At 41.0% G+C, this 22,574-nt stretch overlaps 1 protein-coding gene across 7 annotated transcripts in view; it reads left to right on the top strand.

Annotated features, from left to right (window-relative positions):
- The window catches only part of ULK4 (unc-51 like kinase 4), a 586,637-nt gene that overhangs the window by 119,405 nt on the left and 444,658 nt on the right, over window positions 1-22,574 (top strand). For 6 of the 7 annotated variants that reach the window (XR_005791953.1, XM_040479906.1, XM_040479903.1 and 3 more), the window contains one exon: window positions 6,703-6,885. The exons of the other annotated variant lie outside the window; for it this stretch is intronic. Coding sequence is in view for 5 of the 6 variants with exons in the window: in XM_040479906.1 (XP_040335840.1) it covers window positions 6,703-6,885 (183 nt within the window). In the remaining variant the exon portion in view is untranslated. The remainder of the gene's footprint in view (window positions 1-6,702; window positions 6,886-22,574) is intronic. 7 annotated transcript variants of the gene reach the window in all.

The raw sequence follows: 22,574 nt of genomic DNA, 5'->3' as shown, positions 1-22,574 counted from the left end.
CTTTCTGGCCCGTTTCCTCTTTAACCCAATGTGGTATCTGTCCTAAAATGCCACTGAGGCTGATCTTGCTGAGATCTCCACTGGCTTTCATGTTGCTAAATCCTGAGGGTATTTGTGGATGTTTTCCAGTTCTTATCTTAAATTGACCAATGTAATTCTGAAGATTAAGGGCTAACAGTTCTGCTTACTGAATGTCATTAAGCAAAGGGTATGGAGCATCTGTCTGTCTCTCTTTCACACATACACACACATGTGCTTCTGGAGCCATATAATTTCAAAATGATAGAAAAGAACCCTAAGTTATCGTATCAGTATTTACAGAAAGACTGTCAGAAGGAGCTTACAAAGTATATCCGGGAACTTCCGTGAGGCCTCTGGGTATCTTAGAACATCCGTTTTAATCCTGGCCCTTAGAAAAAAGTCTTCCTTTGATTGGGCTTATGTTATTTTCTTTTATTATTTTTGAATGTTTATTTTTGAGAAAGAGCATGAGTGGGGGCAGGGCAGAGAGAGAGGGAGATACAGAATCTGTAGAAGGCTCCAGGCCCCGAGCTGTCATCACAGAACCTGGTGAAGGGCTCAAACTCATGAACCGCGAGATCATGACCTGAGCCGAAATCCAGAGTTGGACGCTTAACTGACAGGCGCCCCTGTTGGGTTTATGTCATTTTCATCTTTATACTTGAGCATGGTTTCTTTTCTTGGTTAAGTTTTTTCCAGTTCCCGCCCAAGTTGTGTGCCTTCTAGCCCTTTCTTTACCTGAGCTATTAAATTTCACATGTTCGTTTTGGGGTATATACATGTATATTTTTTTAACTTAAAAATAGGTCTATTTATTTACTTTTTGAGAGAGAGCACACGGTGGGAGAGGGGCAGAGAGAGGGAGAGAGAGAATCCCAAGCAGGCTCTGTGCTGTCGGTGCAGAGCCCATGTGGGGCTCTGTCCCACAAACCGTGAGATCGTGACCCGAGCCGAAATCCAGAGTTGGATGCTTAATCAACTGAGCCAGCCAGGTGCCCCTCTTATATTTTGTTCTAGCATTTTTCTGAATCATTAAATTTTCAGTGAAATTTTTCAAGTCGTCCCCCAAAATTCTCACTTACCTTAGCTCCAGGCTCTTATTCAGTATCCTGTGTTGTGTATTGTTTTTCTATCTCTTGAACCTCCTGCAGCACGAAACAGTTCCTCGGTCTTTTTTTTTGTACTTCATGTCCTTGACAGTTTTAAAGAATATGGGGCTTTGGTTTTGTAGGGGAGGCTCCAGCCGGGTCTGCGTGCCGCTTCCTCACGAAGCCCCCCCCCAGCAACGTTGAGGAGGGCTGCCGTGCGAGGATCATCTGTGTATATTATTCCTTCTCTGTCAGAGGTTGGCGAACACATTCTGTAAAAGGATCAGATAATAAATATCTTGGGCTTTGTAGGCCACGTACGGTCTCTGTTACACATTCTTTCTGTTTTGTTTTCTACACCTCTTTAAAAATGTGAAAATCCTACCTCATGAGCTGTGGAAACACAGGCCTTTGGTATTTTTTGGTACTCTATTGTGAGGAAGCTCTTTCCCTTCTCCCACACGTGTGTATGTACGTATTTCTACCATTATTGTGATGAATAACTTCAGTGGGTCTTAATGTGACACTCCTGCTTCTGTTATTTGCATTGTTTGTTTGGATGCTGAAGTCCTCCTAGATCTGGCCAGTGTCATCCCTTCAAACCGGCTTCTGTGTTCTGTGGACCTATTTCTATCATTGTTTGAGCCCTTCATTATCTTCTGACACCACACAATGTTGTGGCTTAATTTGTACTTGCTCTCCGCTAGCTCTGGAATCAATCATTTCTTCGGGGAACCTTTGGTATTTAGAGGACAGGATCCGAGTGCTCTTTGTGCTTACTGCTATGAGGTGTCTTTGCTTCTAGGCCTTCTTAAAATTCAGACTTGGAAAAAATATATCCATACATAAACATGCATTTATAAATGCGTGTGTGTGTGTGTGTGTGTGTGTGTGTGTATCATTGTACGTATGTGTAACAAAACTCACCCTTTCACATTGACACTTCCGATTTAAAAATTTTTTTTTTCAACGTTTTTTAATTTATTTTTGGGACAGAGAGAGACAGAGCATGAACGGGTGAGGGGCAGAGAGAGAGGGAGACACAGAATCGGAAACAGGCTCCAGGCTCTGAGCCATCAGCCCAGAGCCTGACGCGGGGCTCGAACTCCTGGACCGCGAGATTGTGACCTGGCTGAAGTCGGACGCTTAACCGACTGCGCCACCCAGGCGCCCCTAGAAATCGTTTTTAAAGTTTTTATTCCATGGTGATTCTGTCCAAGTTTGTAATAGAGGTATGGCCTCCACTTTTGACTTAGTCTATTTCTTAGAAATTGCTTTCATGATGCAGACTGTCAAGAATTCTGGAGGTAACACAGTGTTCTTTTTGAGGCATGTTTTGAAGTGAATTGTGGACTAGAAGTGTTTTTTTCCCAGTCTTGAAATGTAGTCTCAAGCACTATTTTAATAAGTATTTCAGAACCAGATCACTGAAGATCAGAGTTGAGATTTGATTTTTTTGATTCAGAAAATACAAGCACTAATGTGCTACTGAGCCTCCATGAAGCTCTCAACTGTGTTTGATATCCAGAAGTGGAGGGTTAAAGGTTATTTTCTGCATGAGCTTTTTAAAATGGAAAGTCTGTTAGGCTTCTGAGCTGCATTCTGAAGATGAGACATTCTAGTTGCCCTCATATTGGTTTGAATACATTTAGAAGTAGTCTGGACAAATCTTTTACCAAGAAATATCCTCATTATGATCAGGTGGGGATTTTGTACTGATAGAAAGTCAGTTTTGCTGTGAGAGCTGCTCTAACGGTTTTTAAAATGCCAGTGACACTTAGTCTTTTGTGTCTGTCTTGAGGTCTCTGTTGGGAGAACACTTAATCTTGCTCAAAAGTTCTGATGGTAGCATGACCTTTAGGGACTCCATTTAAAATGCTCTTTTGGGGCACCTGGGTGGCTCAGTTGGTTACCTGTCCCAACTCTTGATTTTGGCTCAGGTCATGATCTCACAGTTTGTGAGACGGAGCCCCATGTCGCTGTCCACGCTGACAATATGGAACCTGCTCAGGTTCTCTCTCTCTGTCTCTGTCTCTCAATAAATAAACTTCAAAAATGTTTTTTTTTAAGTCTTGGATTAAGTAATGAAATAATTCTGTTTTGATTTTATATACAGCAATCTTCTTACATACCTTATAAATGAGTTTTATTTTAGGCTTATTTATTTTGAGACAGAGTGCATGCATGCACCTGCACAAGCAGGGGAGGGGCAGAGAGAGATGGAGAGAGAGAGGGAGAGAGGGAGAGAGGGAATTTCAAGAAGGTTCTGCACTATGAGTGTGTAGCCCAACATGGGGCTGGATCCCATGACCACCTTGAGATCATGACCTGAAGCTGAAATCAAGAGTTAGATGCTTAACCCACTAAGCCACCCAGGAGCCCTTAAATGAGTCTTAAAAACTTTCATGTTCTGGAATCAGAGCTAGCTTTGTTTTTAGTGAATTAATTTTTTGTAGTCCTGTTTTCAGATATTAGTGTCTACTTTTCTACTGAAACATACACGATTTGGGCTTTAGACTTCAAGAACTGTACTTTAATGGTTTCCAAACCATCATGTCTAACTTAGCCATCTGTAACTCCCATGGAAGGGCGAGGAGAGAATGAAACACAATTTGAAAGGTGTCCAAAGTAGAGATTGATTTTTTTTCTGGGTATTTCATTCTGATATGGCTATCTGTAAATGATTACAGATCCTTGGTATATGTTTGAAATCGAGTCAGTGATTATTGTTTTCTAGCTTTATTGAAATGTCATCGACATAACACTGTGTGAGCTTAAGATGTATCACGTGTTGATTTGATACACGTATATATTGCAACATGTTTACCGCCATAGTGTTAGCTAACCCCTGCATCACATCACATGATTACCATTTCTTTTTTGTGGTGAGGACATTTACGATTTATTCTCTTAACAACTTTCACATATATACAACAATATTATTAACTGTAACCACCATGATGTACATTAGATTCCCAGCACTTGCTCATGAAACTGGAAGTTTGTACTTGTTGACCAACATTTTCCCATCTTCCGCTCCCCTAGGCCCCTGGTAGCCACCATTTCCCTGAGATTTTCAAGAAGTCGAAAATATTTTTGAAGTCTTTATCTTTTCCCTTCCCCTTTGCTTTTCTTTTGACGTATTTGTAACCATTCATCTCATATTTGATCTTTTCATTGATCAAGGTTATATAGATCTGTTTAACATATAAATCAGAAAGAAGGAGGTTATAGGACATTAATTACAATGAATGCTTTTGTAAAACTGTTTCTGGCTTAAGTTTATTTCTCTTTGGAGTCGCCCATATATGCCCAGAATATGACCATCCTTTTTGCTTTAAAACTTTTGAGGTCTTCCCATTGATTGCTTATGGCACGGAATTCGTAAGTCCTGGTTTGGTAGAGCATCTCTGGCTCCATCCTGCTTTTCTAGATGAATCATCACATTTTCCCCTTTCCTACTGATTGCTTTTCCTTCTTCACCTGAAGTATGTTATCAAGCATCCACTTCCCCTTCTTCAAACATGCTCTGCTTCTCTGTGTCTCCATGTGAACGCGTGTTCTCTTCTCTCTGGCTAGAATTTACTTTTAAGTTAATATTTAAGAATTCCAGTATACATATAGTTCACATACACTGTTGTATTAGTTTCAGGTGTACAATGTAGTGCCTCAACTATGTATTACTCAGTGCTCATTATGAGAAGTGTGTTCTTTAATCCCCATTCCTCCACCCCCTTCCCCTCTGGCAGCCGTCAGTGTGTTCTCTATAGTTAAGAATCTGTTCCTTGGTTGTCTCTCTTTCCTTTTTTTTTTTTTTTTTCCCTTTGCTGATTTGTTTCTTAAATTCAGCATATGAGTGACATCATATGGTATTTGTCTTTCTCTGACTGGCTTATTTTACTTAGGATTATACTCTCTAGCTCCATCCATGGCATTGCAAATGGTAAGATTTCATTCTTTTTTTTGTGACCGAACAATATTCCTGTGTGTGTGTGTTTGTGTGTGTGTGTGTATACCAAATCTTTATCCATCCATCAGTCAGTGGACACTTGGGCTGCTTCCATATCTTGCCTGTCGTAAATAATGCTACAGTCAACATAGGGGTGCATGTATCCCTTTGAATTAGTGTTTTTGTATTCTTTGGGTAAATACCCAATAGTGTGATTACTAGATCATAAAGTAGTTCTATTTTTAGCTTTCTGAGGCACTCGTACAGTTTTCCCACAGTGGCTGCACCAATTTGCATCCCCACCAACATTGCAAGAGGGTTCCTTTTTTCTCCACGTCCTTGCCAACTCCTGTTTTTTCTTATATCTTTGATTTTAGCCATTCTGACACGGGTGAGGTGATACCTCATTGTGGTTTTGATCTGCATTTCCCTGATGAGGAGTGAAGTTGAGCATCTTCTGTGTCTGTTGGCAATCTGGATGTCTCCTTTAGAGATAGATCTGTTCGTGTCTTCTGACCATTTTTTAGTTTGTTTTTTTTTTTTTGATGTTGAGCTCTATAAGTTTTTTATATGTTTTGGATACTAACCCTTAATCAGAGAGGTCATTGGCAAGTATCTTTTCCCATTCTGTAGGTTGTCTTTTTGTTTTGTTGATTGTTTCCTTTGCTGTGCAGAAACTTCATATTTCGATGTAGTCCCAACAGTTTATTTTTCCTTTTGTTTCCTTTGCCTCAGGAGACATATCTAGAAAAATGTTGCTATGTCTGATATCGGAGAAATTACTGCCTGTGTTTTCTTCAAGGGTTTTTATAGTTTTAGGTCTCACAGTTAGGTCCTGGCTAGAATTTGCTTACTTTTCCACCTGGTCCACTTCCCTCCTACCCTTCAAAAACTGGCTCGAGATCATCTTCCTACGTAGCCGTTGTCGACTGCTTTACCTTCTTTTCCAAACGAATTCAGTGAGCTCACTTCTGTTATGGTGCTTATTAAATTCTATTACTTTATAAATATGTCTCATCTCTACTAGTTCATGAGTGAGTTAGGAGAAGCTCAGATGTCTGATTATCTTGGTTTGAATTCCAGCTTTGCTTCTGACCAGCTATATGCCTTTGGGCAAGTAACTTAAATATTCTATGCCTAAGTTCCATTGTCTATAAAATAGGTAAACAATAATACCTTTCTTATGTTATTGGGAGAATTAAATGTGATAGTATTCAGATAGTCTGAGATAATCATTTTTCACATGCTAAACAATAAATGTTAGATATTTATTTTTATGGGTATTTTTTCACCCCTTAGTTTAGTGTCTGCAAAAAGAAGGCACTTGATGTTTTTTTATTACTTCAAGGGAAGTTTTTCTGTATCAACTTACAAGTTAGTTTGTCATTGCAGTTAACCCTTTATAATTTGCATGCTTATCATAAGAGTCTCTGTTATCTTATAACAGCTTTAGTTTTTATGGGTGTCTGGATTACTGTTTCATGTTTAAATATGCTGAAAGTTTCTGACTTTGTTATCCCAGAATAAGTAGTAAAGGAGCAGGGTAAGCAGCCTCTGCTCCTTGGTACAGAAGCGTGTTATCGTCCCGAGGCCTGGTTAATGCACTTGGAGTTGTCTGACAGATCTGTTCTCTTGTCTTTGCAGGCCTTGTGTAGAATCACTCGCCATTCTCCCACTGCCTTCCAGAGTGTTATTGAGAAGGTGGGACTGAACGCAGTAATAAACTCCCTGGCCTCAGCCATCTGCAAAGTTCAGCAGTACATGTTGACCTTATTCACTTCAATGTTGTCTTGTGGGATTCATCTTCAGAGGTTAATCCAAGAAAAGGTTTGACTTAGACTTCACCTATTACCGTACTTTACGAAGAATTGTTGTTGAACCATTACGATTGCAGGAGAAAACAAGTAATATCATCTCTGTAGAATTTATTTTTCATCTCAGGGGACCTTTTTGAACTTTGCCAAACCTCTGTACCACAGGCCATTTATCTGAAGATATTGTAAGAGTCTTTTAGTGATTAAAGTAGAAATCCAGTAAATGGCTCTGCCTGTGTATCCCATTTTCGTAATGGAAAGTTAGAAAATTTATGAGTCTTTCTTCTATGCTAATATTTTTTATGCCTCCTTCTCCCCGTCTTTCCCCATGTGCTTTGCCTTCTGTGGGGAGAGTCCCTTTATGTTCTCTGCTTACTTGGACTTGCCTAATACTCGGCTAATACAAAGCACCTGGACAGCTCCTTTTCTCCTGTTTTAACTTAGTTTCCTTCTAATCCTTTGATACTCCTTTATTTTATATACAGTAGAGTTCTTAAATATTCAGTTCCGATCACAAAACCGCAGGGCTCTAAAGAAGTCTCTTCTGTAGCCTTCCTCAATGTGTCTTCTCTTGGTGCCTGCTACAGAGTGATCCGTGAACCAGAAGCCTGGGTATCAGCTGGGAGGGGGTTGGATACGCAGCCCCTCGGGCCCCATCTCGGGCCTGCTGAATCCGAATCTACATTTTAATGAGATCTCTAGGTGGTTTGTTTGAACTTTATGATTTGAGAAGCCCTGTCCTAGAAATTTAGTGTTGAATGAGGTGTTACCAGGTAGCAAATGCGGACCATGGTGGTATATACGTGTTTGGAAAGCTTGGAGTCAAAAAAGCAAAAGATCTTTTTATAATTGCACAGCCTTTCCCAGGGTTTTATATGCTCATGTGTATTATGAATCTTCACAGGGGGAATGTAGTGTGTGGCGTTCTTGAAACTTACTGGACTGATCATCCTTTTTTAGAGGGGAGATACTGGTCATACTGGAGTTTTGAGAACACAGTAAGGGTAATGGCACTAACAAGTATAGAGTGGAACCACTTAGATATACTCTTTGCCTTGGTTCTTCTGTGTTAAGGTCTGCACGTTAAATTCTGGTTTTTGTAATGTAAGTGGAAATGTCAGTAAGTAAGAATCATTGATGTAGTAAACCTGATCTGTCAAAGTCAAGATGGAGAGTAAACTCCCTCTTACCTTTACTCTGATCACTCTCCTTCAGATTCTGCTAAGGAGCTGGAGCCTCAGAGACACGTATTTTTTTCTAACAGTCTGTGTATCTAATTTTTGCTATTAAATTTTCCAAGTCGTTAAGTATTGTTACATTATTAGGAAAAGCACCGCTTGAGTAGTTTTACTGTGTAAACTGTGATAAGAGAGGCCGAGAGTTTTAGCAATTGGGTTTTTTTCCCCACCTTGAGCACAGGCATGGATTGATTTCATTTCAAGTATGATATTTCACAAAGGTAATAAAATAGTATGCATTGACGAATATGATTTTTATAATTGTTTTTATGACACACAACTAATATTCCACATATTATAACAAAATGAATGGTTGAACAATGAAATGTATTGAATGATAAGTAATCTTTCGGTTTTCGTTAGCATTGGTACTGAAAAAATTTATTGTGGTGGAAATCGCATGATACAGAATTTACCCTCTTTACCATCTTTAAGTTCACAGTTAGTAGTGGTGAGTATATTCACTCTAGAACATTGTCATCTTGGAAAACTGAAACTCTGCCCATTAAACATTTAGGTTGTTGTGTTTGAAGACTCTGGATTTTGTTTAAATCTGTGGGAGTGGGCCTCCTCTGACGTGGAACTGGCAGAGGAAGGAGGGCTGTGTCTCGTGCCTGCCGTATTGGGGTGGAAATCCAGGTTCTCCGGTGGAATTCTGTTGCACCCTAAGGGCATGGAGGGCCCCTCCTTACTGCTGGGCTGTGGGAGTCCACACTTCCCACTAGGCCTCCCCCGATGGCCCCCTGGCGGGAGTGGGGAGTGCTCCTCAGGCCTGTCTCCCCTGGCACTGTAGGTGGGGGGTGTGAGTCCCATTCCTGGTGGCAGGTGCCAAAGGTACAGGCTTCCCGCTCCCTTCTCTGATGCCGTCTTGGCAGGGGGAGGGAAGGGCACCTCCTTACTGCTACTGATGGGTGGAGGCCCAGGCTCCCCACGTGATCTGTACTGACGCCAGGGTTGGGGCGAATGGCTGCCGTTACTGCCAGGTTGGGATGTTATCGCCAGCTCTCTACCTGGTCTCTTCTGGAATTGCCCTAGCGGGGAGCGTGTTGGCCCTGTGCGGGGCTGGAGTCCAGGCTCCTCGCTTTGCTGATAGGGGTGGGGCCGTGGTTTCCCATGGTGTTTGGCTGGAGTGGAGTAGCTGTTGTTTGAAAGTTTTAGATCTTTCTGGGCTGCCCCTTTCTTGGTCCTTTGGCTTGAGAGAGCTGGCCTTTTTTTGTGTCTCGTGCCTGTTGGTGTTTCTAGGCTCCTGGATTACCTAGCACCCAATCTGGGATATCTGAGGCAAAGAGAAAACCCAGTGAGCTCATTGCCATGTTGATCCTCAGGACCTGTCTTCTCTCTCTTTCAGAGTCACCTCACATTTGTTTTATATACAATGTCCAGGATTTTTAGTTGTCCTTAGTGTGGAGAATAGGAAAAAGTGCATCTTCTCTCTCTTGGCCTTTCATTCTTAAAATGGTTCTATGGCAGGTCAGTAATATGCAGTGAGTTCTCATTTAAAATATAACGCTCTTTTTTTATTAATTGAAAAGAATTACCATTTATTGAACATTTACCACGGGTCACTTAGTGACTTGCAGTCCTGGGATGTTTGCGGAGGAAACTGAGCGTGCTGGGTAATTTTGTCAGGTTCATAAAGGGCATAAGTGCCAGAGCTAATGCTCATGCCAGACAAACAAGGGCGTGGAGCGATTTTGGATAGTGTTAATGCTCTTAAGAACATAGGGTGTCTGCAATAGGCAGTGTGCAGGGAGTGGAGCCAGATCTCATTACCTGGGGTGGGGGGGCGGCGGGGAGGGAGTCAGGGAAGGCCTCTGAGGAGGTGATGTTCCAGCTGAGCCTTAAATGACAAGAAATAGTTTGCCCTGTGAAGTTCTGGGGGAAGAACTTTGTAGTTGAGCTTCCCTGTGAGGTGGGAGGATCTGGAAAGAGAAAGAAGGCCCCCAGACCTGAACCTAGTGAGTGGGTGGGGTGGGGAGGGGCTGGGGAGAAGGGAGGCCAGTGGGAAGAGGCTGGGACAGGCAGGAGACCTCGCTCATGTAGGGTTGTGATACTAGCCTTCTTCACAGATTTTGACAGAGTGGCCATAGTTGTGTTTTTACTGAAAAGTGCATTAAAGAAATATACATGTGTGTTTCAGGGGCAGATTTACCAACCTTCCTATTGCTAAGTTGAGTTTCTGTCCTGAGCGTTTGCTTGTTGACCAGTTAGAATGAGTGGACGAGGGGGGGACCTGGGAACACATACTGGGTGGGTTCCTTCCAGTTGAACAGAAGGACAACTGCACGTGCTCTTTTTGGAGGCCATCGCCTGTATATCATTATCTCTTTAAAGTTGAAAATCAGTCCCCAAAGGCATTCGTGCTATTCCTTTTAATTGTAAGAAATTGCTGTTTAGGGTAGAAAATAGAAGAAACTAGAGAATGAGACAAAATCAGCTGTAATTTCACTGCCCAGAGATAATTACTGTTAACAGCCTGGTCGGTCTCTTTAGTCTTTTGTCTGTGTGTCTATGTGTTTTATGTACACATTTATAAAATTATGATCAAAATGTGTAGATTTATCTCGATAGTACGTTGTCATTAAATATTCTCCAAGAACATTAAAAAACATTGTCTAATTTTTCATCTCATGGCTTTCCAACAGTTTAATTCTTTCCCCACTGTTGAACCATTTGCCTCTCATTATTGGTTTCCACTGACGCCGATGTAGTGAACGCCCTGTATCCCTCTTTGTGTTCACCGATAATAGATTACCACAGGTATTAGCCACATTTAGAAGGCCCTGCGTAGATAGTGCTAGACTATTCTCTAGAAAGGTAGATGGTGATGGTACTAATCACTTACAATTTAACCAGCAGCCAATAGAGCCATGCTGTTTTTCTTCTAATAAAACGTGGAGTTTGGGATTATTAGCATTCTGCGTGTTTTCATGGTTATTTGCAGTTAGCAATTAACCTGACTCTCCCTTTGGATTATGTAACTGTAGCCAAGTTCTCATCGTAAACTAAACTAACCAGATTATTATCCCCTTCGGAATCATGCTCGTGTTCTCAAGTGGGTGTCAGTGTGCTGAAGGAACTTGTTCAGTTTCCCTGTCACCAGCATTAGCTACTTTTGTATCATTGTCTTCACACGACCATTGTCCAGCAGCCACGTGGATTCACTGTTTTTTTATTTTGTGTCATCGTCTTCAAAAGGATTGTCTTTCCGATAAATGTGCTAAATGGCAGAATATTCCTTTATCCAAAACAAGTGTTGGTTTCATACACTGTGATGGGAAAAGTGAGTGATCACAGCCATGGTGACAGGGGACTCCCTTGAATCACAAATCAGGTGTTATGAGTATTCCAGTAACTGCAGAAATTGAGCAAAACAAAAAATGATAGTTTTTCCATTTTTTTTCTCCCCAAATATGTGAGGACGCTTTTTGAACCATTGGTAAATGGTACTTCGCGTGTAACTCTTACATCATTGGTAGAGTTAGGGAGTTGATAACTTTTTCACAGTTCAGACGGGTGAGTGGCTGTGAACAAGAGACTTCTGGAAGGTGTGACTGGATGGACGTAAGACAAACCATGTAGGTTAGGTATTCATCCTTGCCTTATTAAACTTTTTTGTTTGTCGTTGCTGTTTTAATGTTATTTTTCTGGTTCTTCCAGGCTGTTAATGTATCCTATAAATCTTCCAGATCAGGGGCTGGAGGAGTTTGGGAGTTCATAAATGTATTTCCTGCTGTTTTATTGGGGAGAAAGATGTTGGGTGAGGTCATTGCAATTTCCCTTAATTATAATACCAAGAAACTTAAAGTAGGTAATGCTATCCTAATTTATTTTTATCAGGTTATATTTATAACTTTTATGAATTTTGGGGTTTATATGTTTAGCATAGAAAATTCAGAATGTATAGCATATGGAGGACTGGAGTGCTTACCTCCCTGAGCTAAACTCTGTAAAAATTCTGATCTTTTGGGCGCCTGGGTGGCGCAGTCGGTTAGGCGTCCGACTTCAGCCAGGTCACGATCTCGCGGTCCGTGAGTTCGAGCCCCGCGTCAGGCTCTGGGCTGATGGCTCAGAGCCTGGAGCCTGTTTCCGATTCTGTGTCTCCCTCTCTCTCTGCCCCTCCCCCGTTCATGCTCTGTCTCTCTCTGTCCCAAAAATAAATAAAGGTTGGAAAAAAAAATTTAAAAAAAAAAAATTCTGATCTTTTATCCCTTTCAAATTCATACTTGTGCCTGGATACATGCACATGCATACACGTGTGTATACATGCATTCACATATTCCTTCCTCTCTGCTGCCACACACACATACTGTTAGAATATTCTCGTAGAAATTGGATTAACTCCATACTGTTGGTAATCTGTGTTTTTTCTTTCCAATGACATGTTAGGAATGTGTGTCAAAGTCAGTATAACATCAATATTGTTTTTATTTTTTTTTTATTTATTTTTATTTATTTATTTTTAAAAAAAAATTTTTTTTTTTCAACGTTTATTTATTTTTTTGGGACAGAGAGAGACAGAGCATGAACGGGGGAGGGGCAGAGAGAGAGGGAGACACAGAATCGGAAACAGGCTCCAGGCTCTGAGCCATCAGCCCAGAGCCTGATGCGGGGCTCGAACTCACGGACCGCGAGATCGTGACCTGGCTGAAGTCGGACGCTTAACCGACTGCGCCACCCAGGCGCCCCTCAATATTGTTTTTAAAGGGTAATCACATTCCGTCACATTAAGGTGTCCCCATTTATCCCAACAGCTCACTCTTGTCCATCTAAGAATTATTTTTGCCATTATTTTCCCAGGGAGAACATGCTCATGGCTGAAGCCATTTGCACGGCCTTCCTTAATTAGTCCTTGAGGAGAACTTTTAAGTAAAATTACTAGGTTAGTCTCATTTTTAAAAAGTTCTTTTTCCTTCATAGATTACATAGAAAAGACACCGTGGTTGTACGTATGTTTGGAAATAGACTCAGTGCCGGTAAAAAGTGTGGTAACATTGCATCCAGATTATGTGTCTCTCATATTTGCCAAAATATTTTGGTTTCAAGCAGCATTAAGTGCGTGGTTGCAGTCCCATCGTGCCTTTTGATTGACTTTTCTACCTTTAAAAATTTCAACCAGGATACTTAGAGGTCACATGCAGATTCTTACTTTCTTCATTTCGTAATCTTTTAAATTCGTGGAACCACAGTAAGTTGTTTGTGGGTTGTTGAAAGTTGTGGCTCTGTTACTTTGGTCCAGAAATCACGCCAGTTGCAAAATCTGTGTCTTGTGATGTCCTGGTGTCTGGTAGAAGCTGACCGGTTGTGGAATTAAGAAAATATGAACAGAACGAGAACAGAATCTTAAAAGATATCTGTGTATACCAGTATGGCTGAGTAGATACCCCACAAACCCTCTCACCATAAAAACTTAAAAATGCTGGATAGTCCTTATAAAGACAAAACTGAGTTTTTTGGGAATGTAACAGAAACATCCAGAAGCTAACCCTGAAGGTGAAACGAAAATCTGAAGGGCTACTGTGAGTGTGATGGGGCTGTAGCCTGGGTTCTTAGTGGGGGACTGGAGTGTGTGTGTCTGTGGTGTGCACAGAGTGAGTGTGTGTGTGCGCGCGCGTGCGCGCACGCACAGGGTTTGTGTGTGGGGGTGTTGGGTGAGGGGTGGGGTTGTGTGTGTGTGCATGTGTGTGGGTGTGTATTGGGGTGGGGGTATGCGTGGGTGTGTGTGTGCGTGCATGGGGGTGTATGTATAATTGTGGGTGGGTCTGAGTGTGTGTTCAGTAAGAAGTGTGAAGCCTGAAAACCACTGAGAGAATAATGTAATTGGCCCACATCCGCATCGTCGATTTTCAGTATATGTGAATGTCGTCTCATCTCTGCTCCCTTCTCACTTGTACTTCATTTATACACACTCCTGCCTCTGAGTTATTTTGAAGCAAAACGCAGACATTGTATTGTTTGTAACTCATCTATATCTGTAGAAGATAAGCAACCTTTTAAAATAGGTACATTCCCAGTATCATTTAACACCTACCAATTAATAAGTTTTTAATACAGTCATATATCAGAGATCCCTACACTGGCTCATAAATTAGTATTTTCTAGACTGTTTGAATCGGGATCAGATCAAGGTGTGTGTATCTCCCTTCTATTTCATGTTGATTTGTCTCTCTTAATCCTCTTTAAATCTATAGATTCTCTTGCTCTTTTTTTTTTTTTTTATATTTAATTTTTTAGTCCTTGAAATGAATCTGTTAAGGACAACAGTCACGGTTCACAGGCCTTTCCACATTTGGATTTTGTTGATTGAATCTAGCAAACAACATAGACAGTGTGGCGTCCTTTAAAATGTTGCTCCTGTGTTTCTTGTATAGGCTTAACGGTTTGATCAGATTTGAATTAGATTTCTTTTTCTTTTGAAGACATTTCGTTGGTGGTGGTTTTCATAATGGAAGACACACACTAATGACCCAGCTGTTCCTTTTGTGCTACGAAGAGTGAACAGTGGCTTCAGTTCCAGTCTACTCTACAGATGATATCTGTGTATTTATCTCTCTATCTCTATTTGTGTAACGTTTGTTTTATGTGCTATTTATTTTATAGATACTTGTATCTCTTGATCTCATTTCATCTACCTGCCCCCTACCCTCCAGTGGTCCCGTATTTATCTGTGGGTAAAGGGTTGAGAAAACCCTTTCCTGTTTTGTGTGAGAATTTGACTTTCAGTAAACTTTCTAGCTCTGTGTTTCTGGAAACCTAAGACTAACCTGTCATCTGTGGAGTTGTTACAAGAGAGATTGGTGGCTGTGGGCTATAAGCTTCTAAGCCAAGGTGGCTTCCACGCCCATCCAGGGTGACTCTTTTCTCCCTGCGCCTGGGCCGTGCTGCTGGGGTTGTGGCGAGAGCAACATGGGATGCAGCCTTTCCAGCAAACACTGGTTCCTGAGCAGACTGGCTGAAAATGTGATGCACGGTCGTCCTTTGCGTCGGTATGTTGCATTGACTCTAAAATGACCTCTGGTGGACATTGAAATATTCTCTCACTTTGTGAGACTAAAGGATAGCATAAGCCCATTTGTACCGTGTGTGTGTGTGTGTGTGTGTGTGTGTGTGTGTGTGTTGTAATGTATCTCAGAGATCACTTCATTGTCATTTATAGATAGGCTCTTTGTCCCCCTGCCCCCACCTCACTTTTAGAACAGTGCTTCATAGTGCATGTGCTGCATTTTATTCAACCATTCTCCTCTCGGAAGATATTTGGATGTTAGGTCTCTTTTCTTACATCATAAGACTAAAATACGAAAAGGGAAACTTGAACAAATTTTTAAAGAAAATGTAAGTGGCTGTCTTTGCGACCTTGCTATAGGGAAAGTTTTCTTAAGGCTTAGCATCCAGCTTATGAAAAATAGACTACACATAAAAAGGAAAAGACAAGACAAAATGGGTGTAGTCTATGCAGAGTTACTTCACAGAAGAAGAAACTAGAAGGGTCCGTAATCTCGGGAAAAGATGCTCACACTGAATGTTGATGAATAGAATGAAGGTTAAAATGAGTCAGTTTCATATACTTCAGGTTGGCAAAAATGTAAGTCTGCCAGTAAGAGTTGTTGGTGAAGATAGAGGCCAGCAGGAACCCTCCTGGGTGAAGTGGTGTAATCACTTGGGAGTGCAATTTCGTACTGTCCAGAGAAGCTGAAGATGTACATAGCACAGCAATAAATCTTTTCATGAGGAGTGTGTCCTTGTACGGTTGTACACAGAAACAGGGTTGTTTGTCTCACAGCCTTTTCCAGTGTCCTACGGTGGCAAGAAACCTAAAAGTCAACAAGAGATTGGAAAATTAAATTGTAACATGTCCATAGGGTGGACCAATATACAGTAAGTAAAAACGACCGAACTAGGTTGAAAATGTATTGGTTCTTATAAGAGTCCCATACTCTTTTTTTTTTTTTCCCACTTTTTTTAATTTTATTTTATTTTTGGGACAGAGAGAGACAGAGCATGAACGGGGGAGGGGCAGAGAGAGAGGGAGACACAGAATCGGAAACAGGCTCCAGGCTCTGAGCCATCAGCCCAGAGCCTGACGCGGGGCTCGAACTCACGGACCGCGAGATCGTGACCTGGCTGAAGTCGGACGCTTAACCGACTGCGCCACCCAGGCGCCCCAAGAGTCCCATACTCTTAAATACACAGAACAAACTGAGGGTTGCTGGAGGGGAGATTTGAAGGGGGGGTGGGTTAAATGGGTGACAGACATTAAGGGGGGTACTTGTTGGGACACGTGCTGGGTGTTGTATAGAAGTCATGAATCACTCACTGGGTTCTAGTCCTGAGACCAATACTACATTGTATGTTAACTAACTTGAATTTAAATAAACAAATGAAAGAAAGATGTGGATAAATCTCATAAATAAAACTGAAAAAGGTAAGCTGAAAAAGTACATGCACAAAGTTTAAACTAGGCAAAAATAGAGGCGCCTGGGTGGCTCAGTCGGTTAAGCGTCTGACTTGGGCTCAGGTCACGGTCTCACGGTTTGTGAGTTCGAGCCCCACAGTTGGCTCTGAGCTGACAGCTCAGAGCCTGGAGCCTGTTTCGGATTCTGTGTCTCCGTCTCTCTTTGCCCTTCCCCCATTCACACTCTGTCTCTCTCAAAAATCAATAAACTTAAATATTTTTTAAATAGGCAAAAATAATTATCTGTATTTTTAACGGGTGTATAATTGTGTTGTCACCAGCAGAGTCGGAGAGTGCTTTTTACCTTTCATAATAGAGGGAGGGCAGCAGCTTCAGCTGTGTCTCTGTAATATGTTGTTTCTTTAAAAAAAAAAAAAAGGAATTTGGTTTTTTTTTTTTTTTAAATGCCAAGATTTGGTAAAGTTGAATGGATTGTTAAAAATCACTTCACCTTTTTCTGTGTCCTTGAAATGTTTCATAATTTGAATAAAAGGATTCATGTTATAGCTCTTAAGTTACAATTTACATTTTTCTTCACTTTTGGAAAGTTTCTGATGATCTCTAGGGAACGTTCAGTAGTTTTCTCCTTGAGACGGTGTGTGTGGTGAACGTGGCCGTGGTGTTAGGTATGCTAGTGTGGCTACCACACGGGTAGTTTTTACTCATATGCAGCGTGGTCTAGAAGGAAGAGCATCGTAACCTCTCCTAGATATCCATTGATGAATTTGGTTTTTGAGGTGCAGGAATTCTTCAAAAATTCTGGTGTTTACTCACAATATGACTACTAATGAAATATATACATTTAGTTTACGTTTATTGAGTTTTGGTTATCGTTTGTGATCCTAAGCTTCCCTCTTTGTTCAGAAATGTACTGGGGGCGCCTGGGTGGCTCAGTCGGTTGAGCGTCTGACTTTGGCACAAGTCATGATCTCGCGGTTGACAAGTTTGAGCCCCACGTCGGGCTCTGTGCCGACAGCTCGGAGCCTGGAGCCTGCTTCGGATTCTGTGTCTCCCTCTCTCTGTGCCCCTGCCCTGCTCATGCTCTCTCTCTGTCTCAAAAATAAATAAAAATTAAAAAATAGTAAAGAAAAGAAATGTACTGAAGGTTGAAACACTGTAATATGTATTTTTTTTTTCCTCTTCTTCAAGCTTACAGAAAGTCTCAGGATATGTAGGGTTTTAGGAACTCTATCCCTCGCGGAAAATAGTATGAGTTATTAAACCAACTACCTGTGAACATGTGTCGAAGGGAAATATCCTGGCGCATTGGTAATGTGGTGCTTTGATAGACAAAGATGGAATGTGATGAAGGACTTCAGGGGAGCTCGGGAGGAGTGTCTTTCATTGGGACAGGCTGTGTTACTAGTTGGAATATTGCTTGCGTTGGATTTAAGAAAAAGTGTCTTATCCTTTTTACTCTGTCCTAAAAATCACAAGATTAGTCATCTTCTTTTAATTTTTGCAGGTCTTCATAGATGACTTTAGGCATACTTATTTAGTTAAGGGGAGAATTCCAAGCTAATTAAAAAAAAAACATTTCTTTAAAGATGTTTAGTTTTCAAAGATAATATTTGCCATCTAAAAGCCTACCGGATATCGCTCTGCCTTGTGGTTCAGAAAGTGTCATTCTGTTAAATTCACATACGAATTGCATGACTTTCAGTGACAACGTTGCAGTCTATAGCATTGGGAAAAGTATTCTATGATGGAAAGAGTGCTCTGAGGGGAGAGGTATAGTGTTTGTACACGGAGTATTTGAGGAACTTAACACTGGGTCCTGTGGTATATTCATGAGATTGGGGGTTGACCACAGCTTCTGTGTATGCCTTCTTGGCTTTTTGTTTTGGTATTTTGGGCGGTGGTCCATGTTTTGGATTGATGTTCAGGAAGGCTTTGGTGCTTTTATTTAGTGGTATTAAACAGTTCATGAGTTTGCTAGTCATTTTGCACTTGTTCAGAATAGTGCCAACCTGGTTGCAGTGAGTGGATTTTGAGTAGGATACACATAGATGCTTAAGATACTTACTTAAAAATATTTATATGGTTGTCGGTCTGTTCACATATTCCATGTTTGAGATTGCCGCTCTGTAATTGATTTTAGATTATAATATCTTACAGGATTATTCAGATATCATCAACATCGTAGCCCCTTGCCTATGAATTTTGTTAAAACTGAGAAAGACTCAAGGGTAAACATTATATAATAAGTATGTTCTTGTTGGGGTAGATGTGGGGAGGAAGAATGCTGTTGCTTGCATAGAATTTTTTCGATTTCTCAAACCTCCTTATACAGGTGTCAAGTTATTCCCCAAACACCGGAACAGGAGTTGGTGTGGTGAACTTGGGAAGGACAGCGTGGGGTCCGCAGCTGTTCGGGAGGTTGCGGAGGAAAGGAGAGAGTGAATTCTGACAGTCCCAGAAACTGAGCAATCCAGGAATTTCCAGCAAGGGCTCAATCTCTATCAGAAAATTCCCCACTCAGAGTGGAAAACCTGGCATGTGGTTCTTAGATGAGTCATTGAATGTCGGGGAGGCTTTACAGGTTGTGGTGTGTGGCTGAGTACAGAAAGCCTGGGGAGACCAGAGCGGGCAAGAGTAACTGAAGCCCTTAAAGATTTTCAGAAATAGTCAAGGAAAAACTCTCTCGTAGGAGGATAACACTCCATGCTGGACAAACCATTAAATACGATGCACATTAAATATGGTGGGAACCCTGAGAGGAAAGGTGTAGAGGACGTCGGTAAGGCAGCTCTGGGAATGTGCTGTCGACTTGGCTCCAAGAGGCCCTATCTGTGACTATTTCAGAGTCACAACAGAGGAAGGAGCCTTCAAATCACAAAAATGACAAAGAAGTTATGCTGGCCTGTCCTTACTGTCTCCAGTAGAACCTCCTTCCTAAAAGTACGAGAAAATCCATGTCATTCAGACACCAACAAAGCAAAAGGGTGTGGTCAAAAATCCATGAAAGGGTGGTATAAAAGAGTGTAAGAATAAGTGGTTATGAATAACATTCCACTGGACAAGGAAGGATTGTGGAAAGAAAACACATGGCCCCAAAGCACATGAAAACGTAATATTTAAAAAAACTAAGATGAATTAGGAAATTTGGAGTGGAAGCTATGGGAAGAACTGTTCAAATCAGAAATGGAAGGGTGGATCAGATAGAAGCGGGCTGCAGGAAAGTACAAGAATTTCAGGAAAGATTCCTAAATAAGAGGAAAAACAGAAGCGAAGACAGTTTTATAAAGGCACACAAAAGGCAGTGCGCACTGACACTTTCGTCTTGTAAGGATAATCATGGAAAGGAGAAAAATGAAAAAAGAAATTAAGGAAAAGGCGAAAAGCATCCCAGTGAAAGTCTTAGCTACAGAAGACGAAGAAAACAAAGTTATTGAAACAGAACAAATACTAGAAACTACAATCCAATATTTACCTGAATAAAATGAGTATCTGAATGCACAAATCAAAAGGACACACGGTGTATCTAGGAGAATCATTCTACAATAGCAGTACTATGACATTGTAAAGAAAAGTCCTTTGAGCATCAAAGCAAAAGGACCTGACATCTTAGCAAGTCACTTAGAGGGAACAGCAGTTACGCTGGCATCGGACGTTTTGCCGCAGTGTTCCTTGATGTTGAACTCAATGGAGCAAGGTGTTTAAATTTTTGAAGAAAAGATGATCGCCAAGTGTATTACATTCAGTCACATTGAGTCTTTGTTGTAAACACCACAGGTAGATGTGTGAACGGGAGCTCTTCCCGAGGCCTCCATCAGAGAATGAACCACAGACAACCAAACAGCGTTTGAAGAAGCTGAGGCCAAGTAACGATGTTCAGGGTGACAGAATAGTGCGTCGTTCTAAACCCGCAGTGACTGCCTCCATCCATCCAAGAGCACACATGCATGTATACACACACACTTGTGTATATCGATGCGTACAGGGCAAAGGGGTAAGGATATGGAAGTTACGCTACACTCGTCAACTGCTTTGTGAGTTAATCACTGGAGCGACTTTAGCAAAGCGCTCACCGTAAAAACTCAGTGCCTGATTGTTGATGTTACCAGATTGAAAGCCTATAAAACTCCTGAAACTCCACTCCGCTGTATTTCAGTTAACTGAGCTTCGAAAACTCACATCAACTTGTGTAAGTTACATAGATTCCAACATCTGCCTCGGTTATGTTTTTCCTGAGATAAGTGACCTCGAACGTACTTGGTAGCTGGGTAATCGGTAAGGCATCCTTTGGACTTTATATGCTTTGGGGCTTAAAGATTTAAACATGAATTTTTAAAGGCATATCATATTTCACAGGTGAGTTTGTTCATGCTCCCTGGTAAGAACGGCTTCCTTCCAAGTGTTCTTGGCTACAAATACTGCCTTCTGAAATTTTTGGCCTTGCTGATTAATTTTGACAATAGCTGCTGTCCATTTTTATTTAGCAGTCTAGTTTGACTGAAGTTGCTGCTTCAGGTTTTGAGTTTTGACCAAGTAGCACAGTAGCGATTAATAATGAACCAGAAGCCGTAGACCTCTGTTATTTGGAAGTACCGAGAAAGAGCACTGAGAAATTTGGGCATGTAAAATTTAGAAACATTTGAATGCCAAGTTTACTCAGGTTTTCTTTTTCTTCTCAGAGTCACTAGGCATACTGACTCAATGGTCGCTAATTAAACATTTAAAATGTGGTAATTTATGTATATTCATCAGACCTTGAGTTCTTATTGTGGTATTTTTAGTCCATCTCCATTAATAAATGTATTCTTTGAGATATTTTAGTCAGATACTTGGCTAAACTTCTTTAAGGGAAGTGTAACCCAAAAACAATTGTAGATTTAATCAGTACCTGTTTTATTTCCATCAGTATTAAGCAGGAAAAAATTATGTCCATGTAGTTATCCACATTTTTTCCCTTGAGGCTATTATCAGTTGACGGCTGGGCTGTCCTCTTCGATTTTTATCTGTGACAGGTGATGGAAGCAGGTCAGTTTTCCCTCTTGAGATTTGCACAAGATAATGTTGAAGTTCTCGGCCTCATCATTATTTTTATTCATCTCATAGTTTTGTTTTTGTGACACGTGTTAGAGGGATATTTTATCCTTCTGCTTAATTTTGGTGAAGGTATTATTTTGTTTGTTATGGATGCTTCATATACCAATTCCTAGCATCCTGAATATTTCCTCCTGCCATCGTTGTTAGGTAGATCTGTGCTCTCCGAAATCACTGCTGAGTACTGTTGGATTGTTGGATGTAAACTGATCACGCTGTGGTTTGGTTATAGACCTACATGGCGTCTGTTTTTTGTTTTTTTTTTTTCCCCCCTCCACATGTAACATTTCGGTATGTTGAGCTGAATGGCGAGATGAATTTCCTTCAAAGCTGAATACATGGTGGGCTGCAAACTGAAGGGACCCGAGGTCAGTTTTGGTTCTCTAAAGGTAGTTTTGATTATTCATCCTTGGCACTGAGTCTTGGCCTGCACCTATAGCCTTCACTCTCTAAGTGTTGTGAGACTAATACTGTTCTAGACATGTGGTGCATGTTGCTTACAATTAATTATGGAGTCCTAGGCAGTTAGTTGTCGGGAGTCAGTCAGTCAGACTGGTCATTTCTTCAGAGGTGACCATTTAGTCATGAGACCATTTCTTCTCGTTTAGTCATGAGAAATTATTTAGGGCGCAAGATACACTTAAGCCTACATCAAGACTGTAATCTGTAATATACTCCAACTTTTCAAGGGACTCAGGGTTCCTGCGTTACAAATCTAGTATATAATTTATTTTTGGTGTGTGTTATAGTTTGTCTAGGTTTTTTTCCCCCAATCAAAACCATAAAATATTTTAGTTTTGCCAGATTGTTAGTAATGGCTGCATCCATTACATCAGGGAGAAATACAGTAGACCTCATCACTTATTTGTGGGCATTTCTTTTTTTTTTTTTTTTTTTTTTTAACGTTTATTTTTTTTTGGGAAAAAGTGGGGAAAAAGCATGAAAGGGGGGGGGGGAGAGAGG

Source organism: Herpailurus yagouaroundi, unplaced genomic scaffold (genome assembly GCF_014898765.1).
Source record: "Herpailurus yagouaroundi ecotype Mexico unplaced genomic scaffold, PumYag 159, whole genome shotgun sequence".
In the NCBI taxonomy this organism is placed as follows: Eukaryota; Metazoa; Chordata; class Mammalia; order Carnivora; family Felidae; genus Herpailurus; species Herpailurus yagouaroundi.
This window is presented reverse-complemented; position numbering and strand designations above follow the sequence as displayed.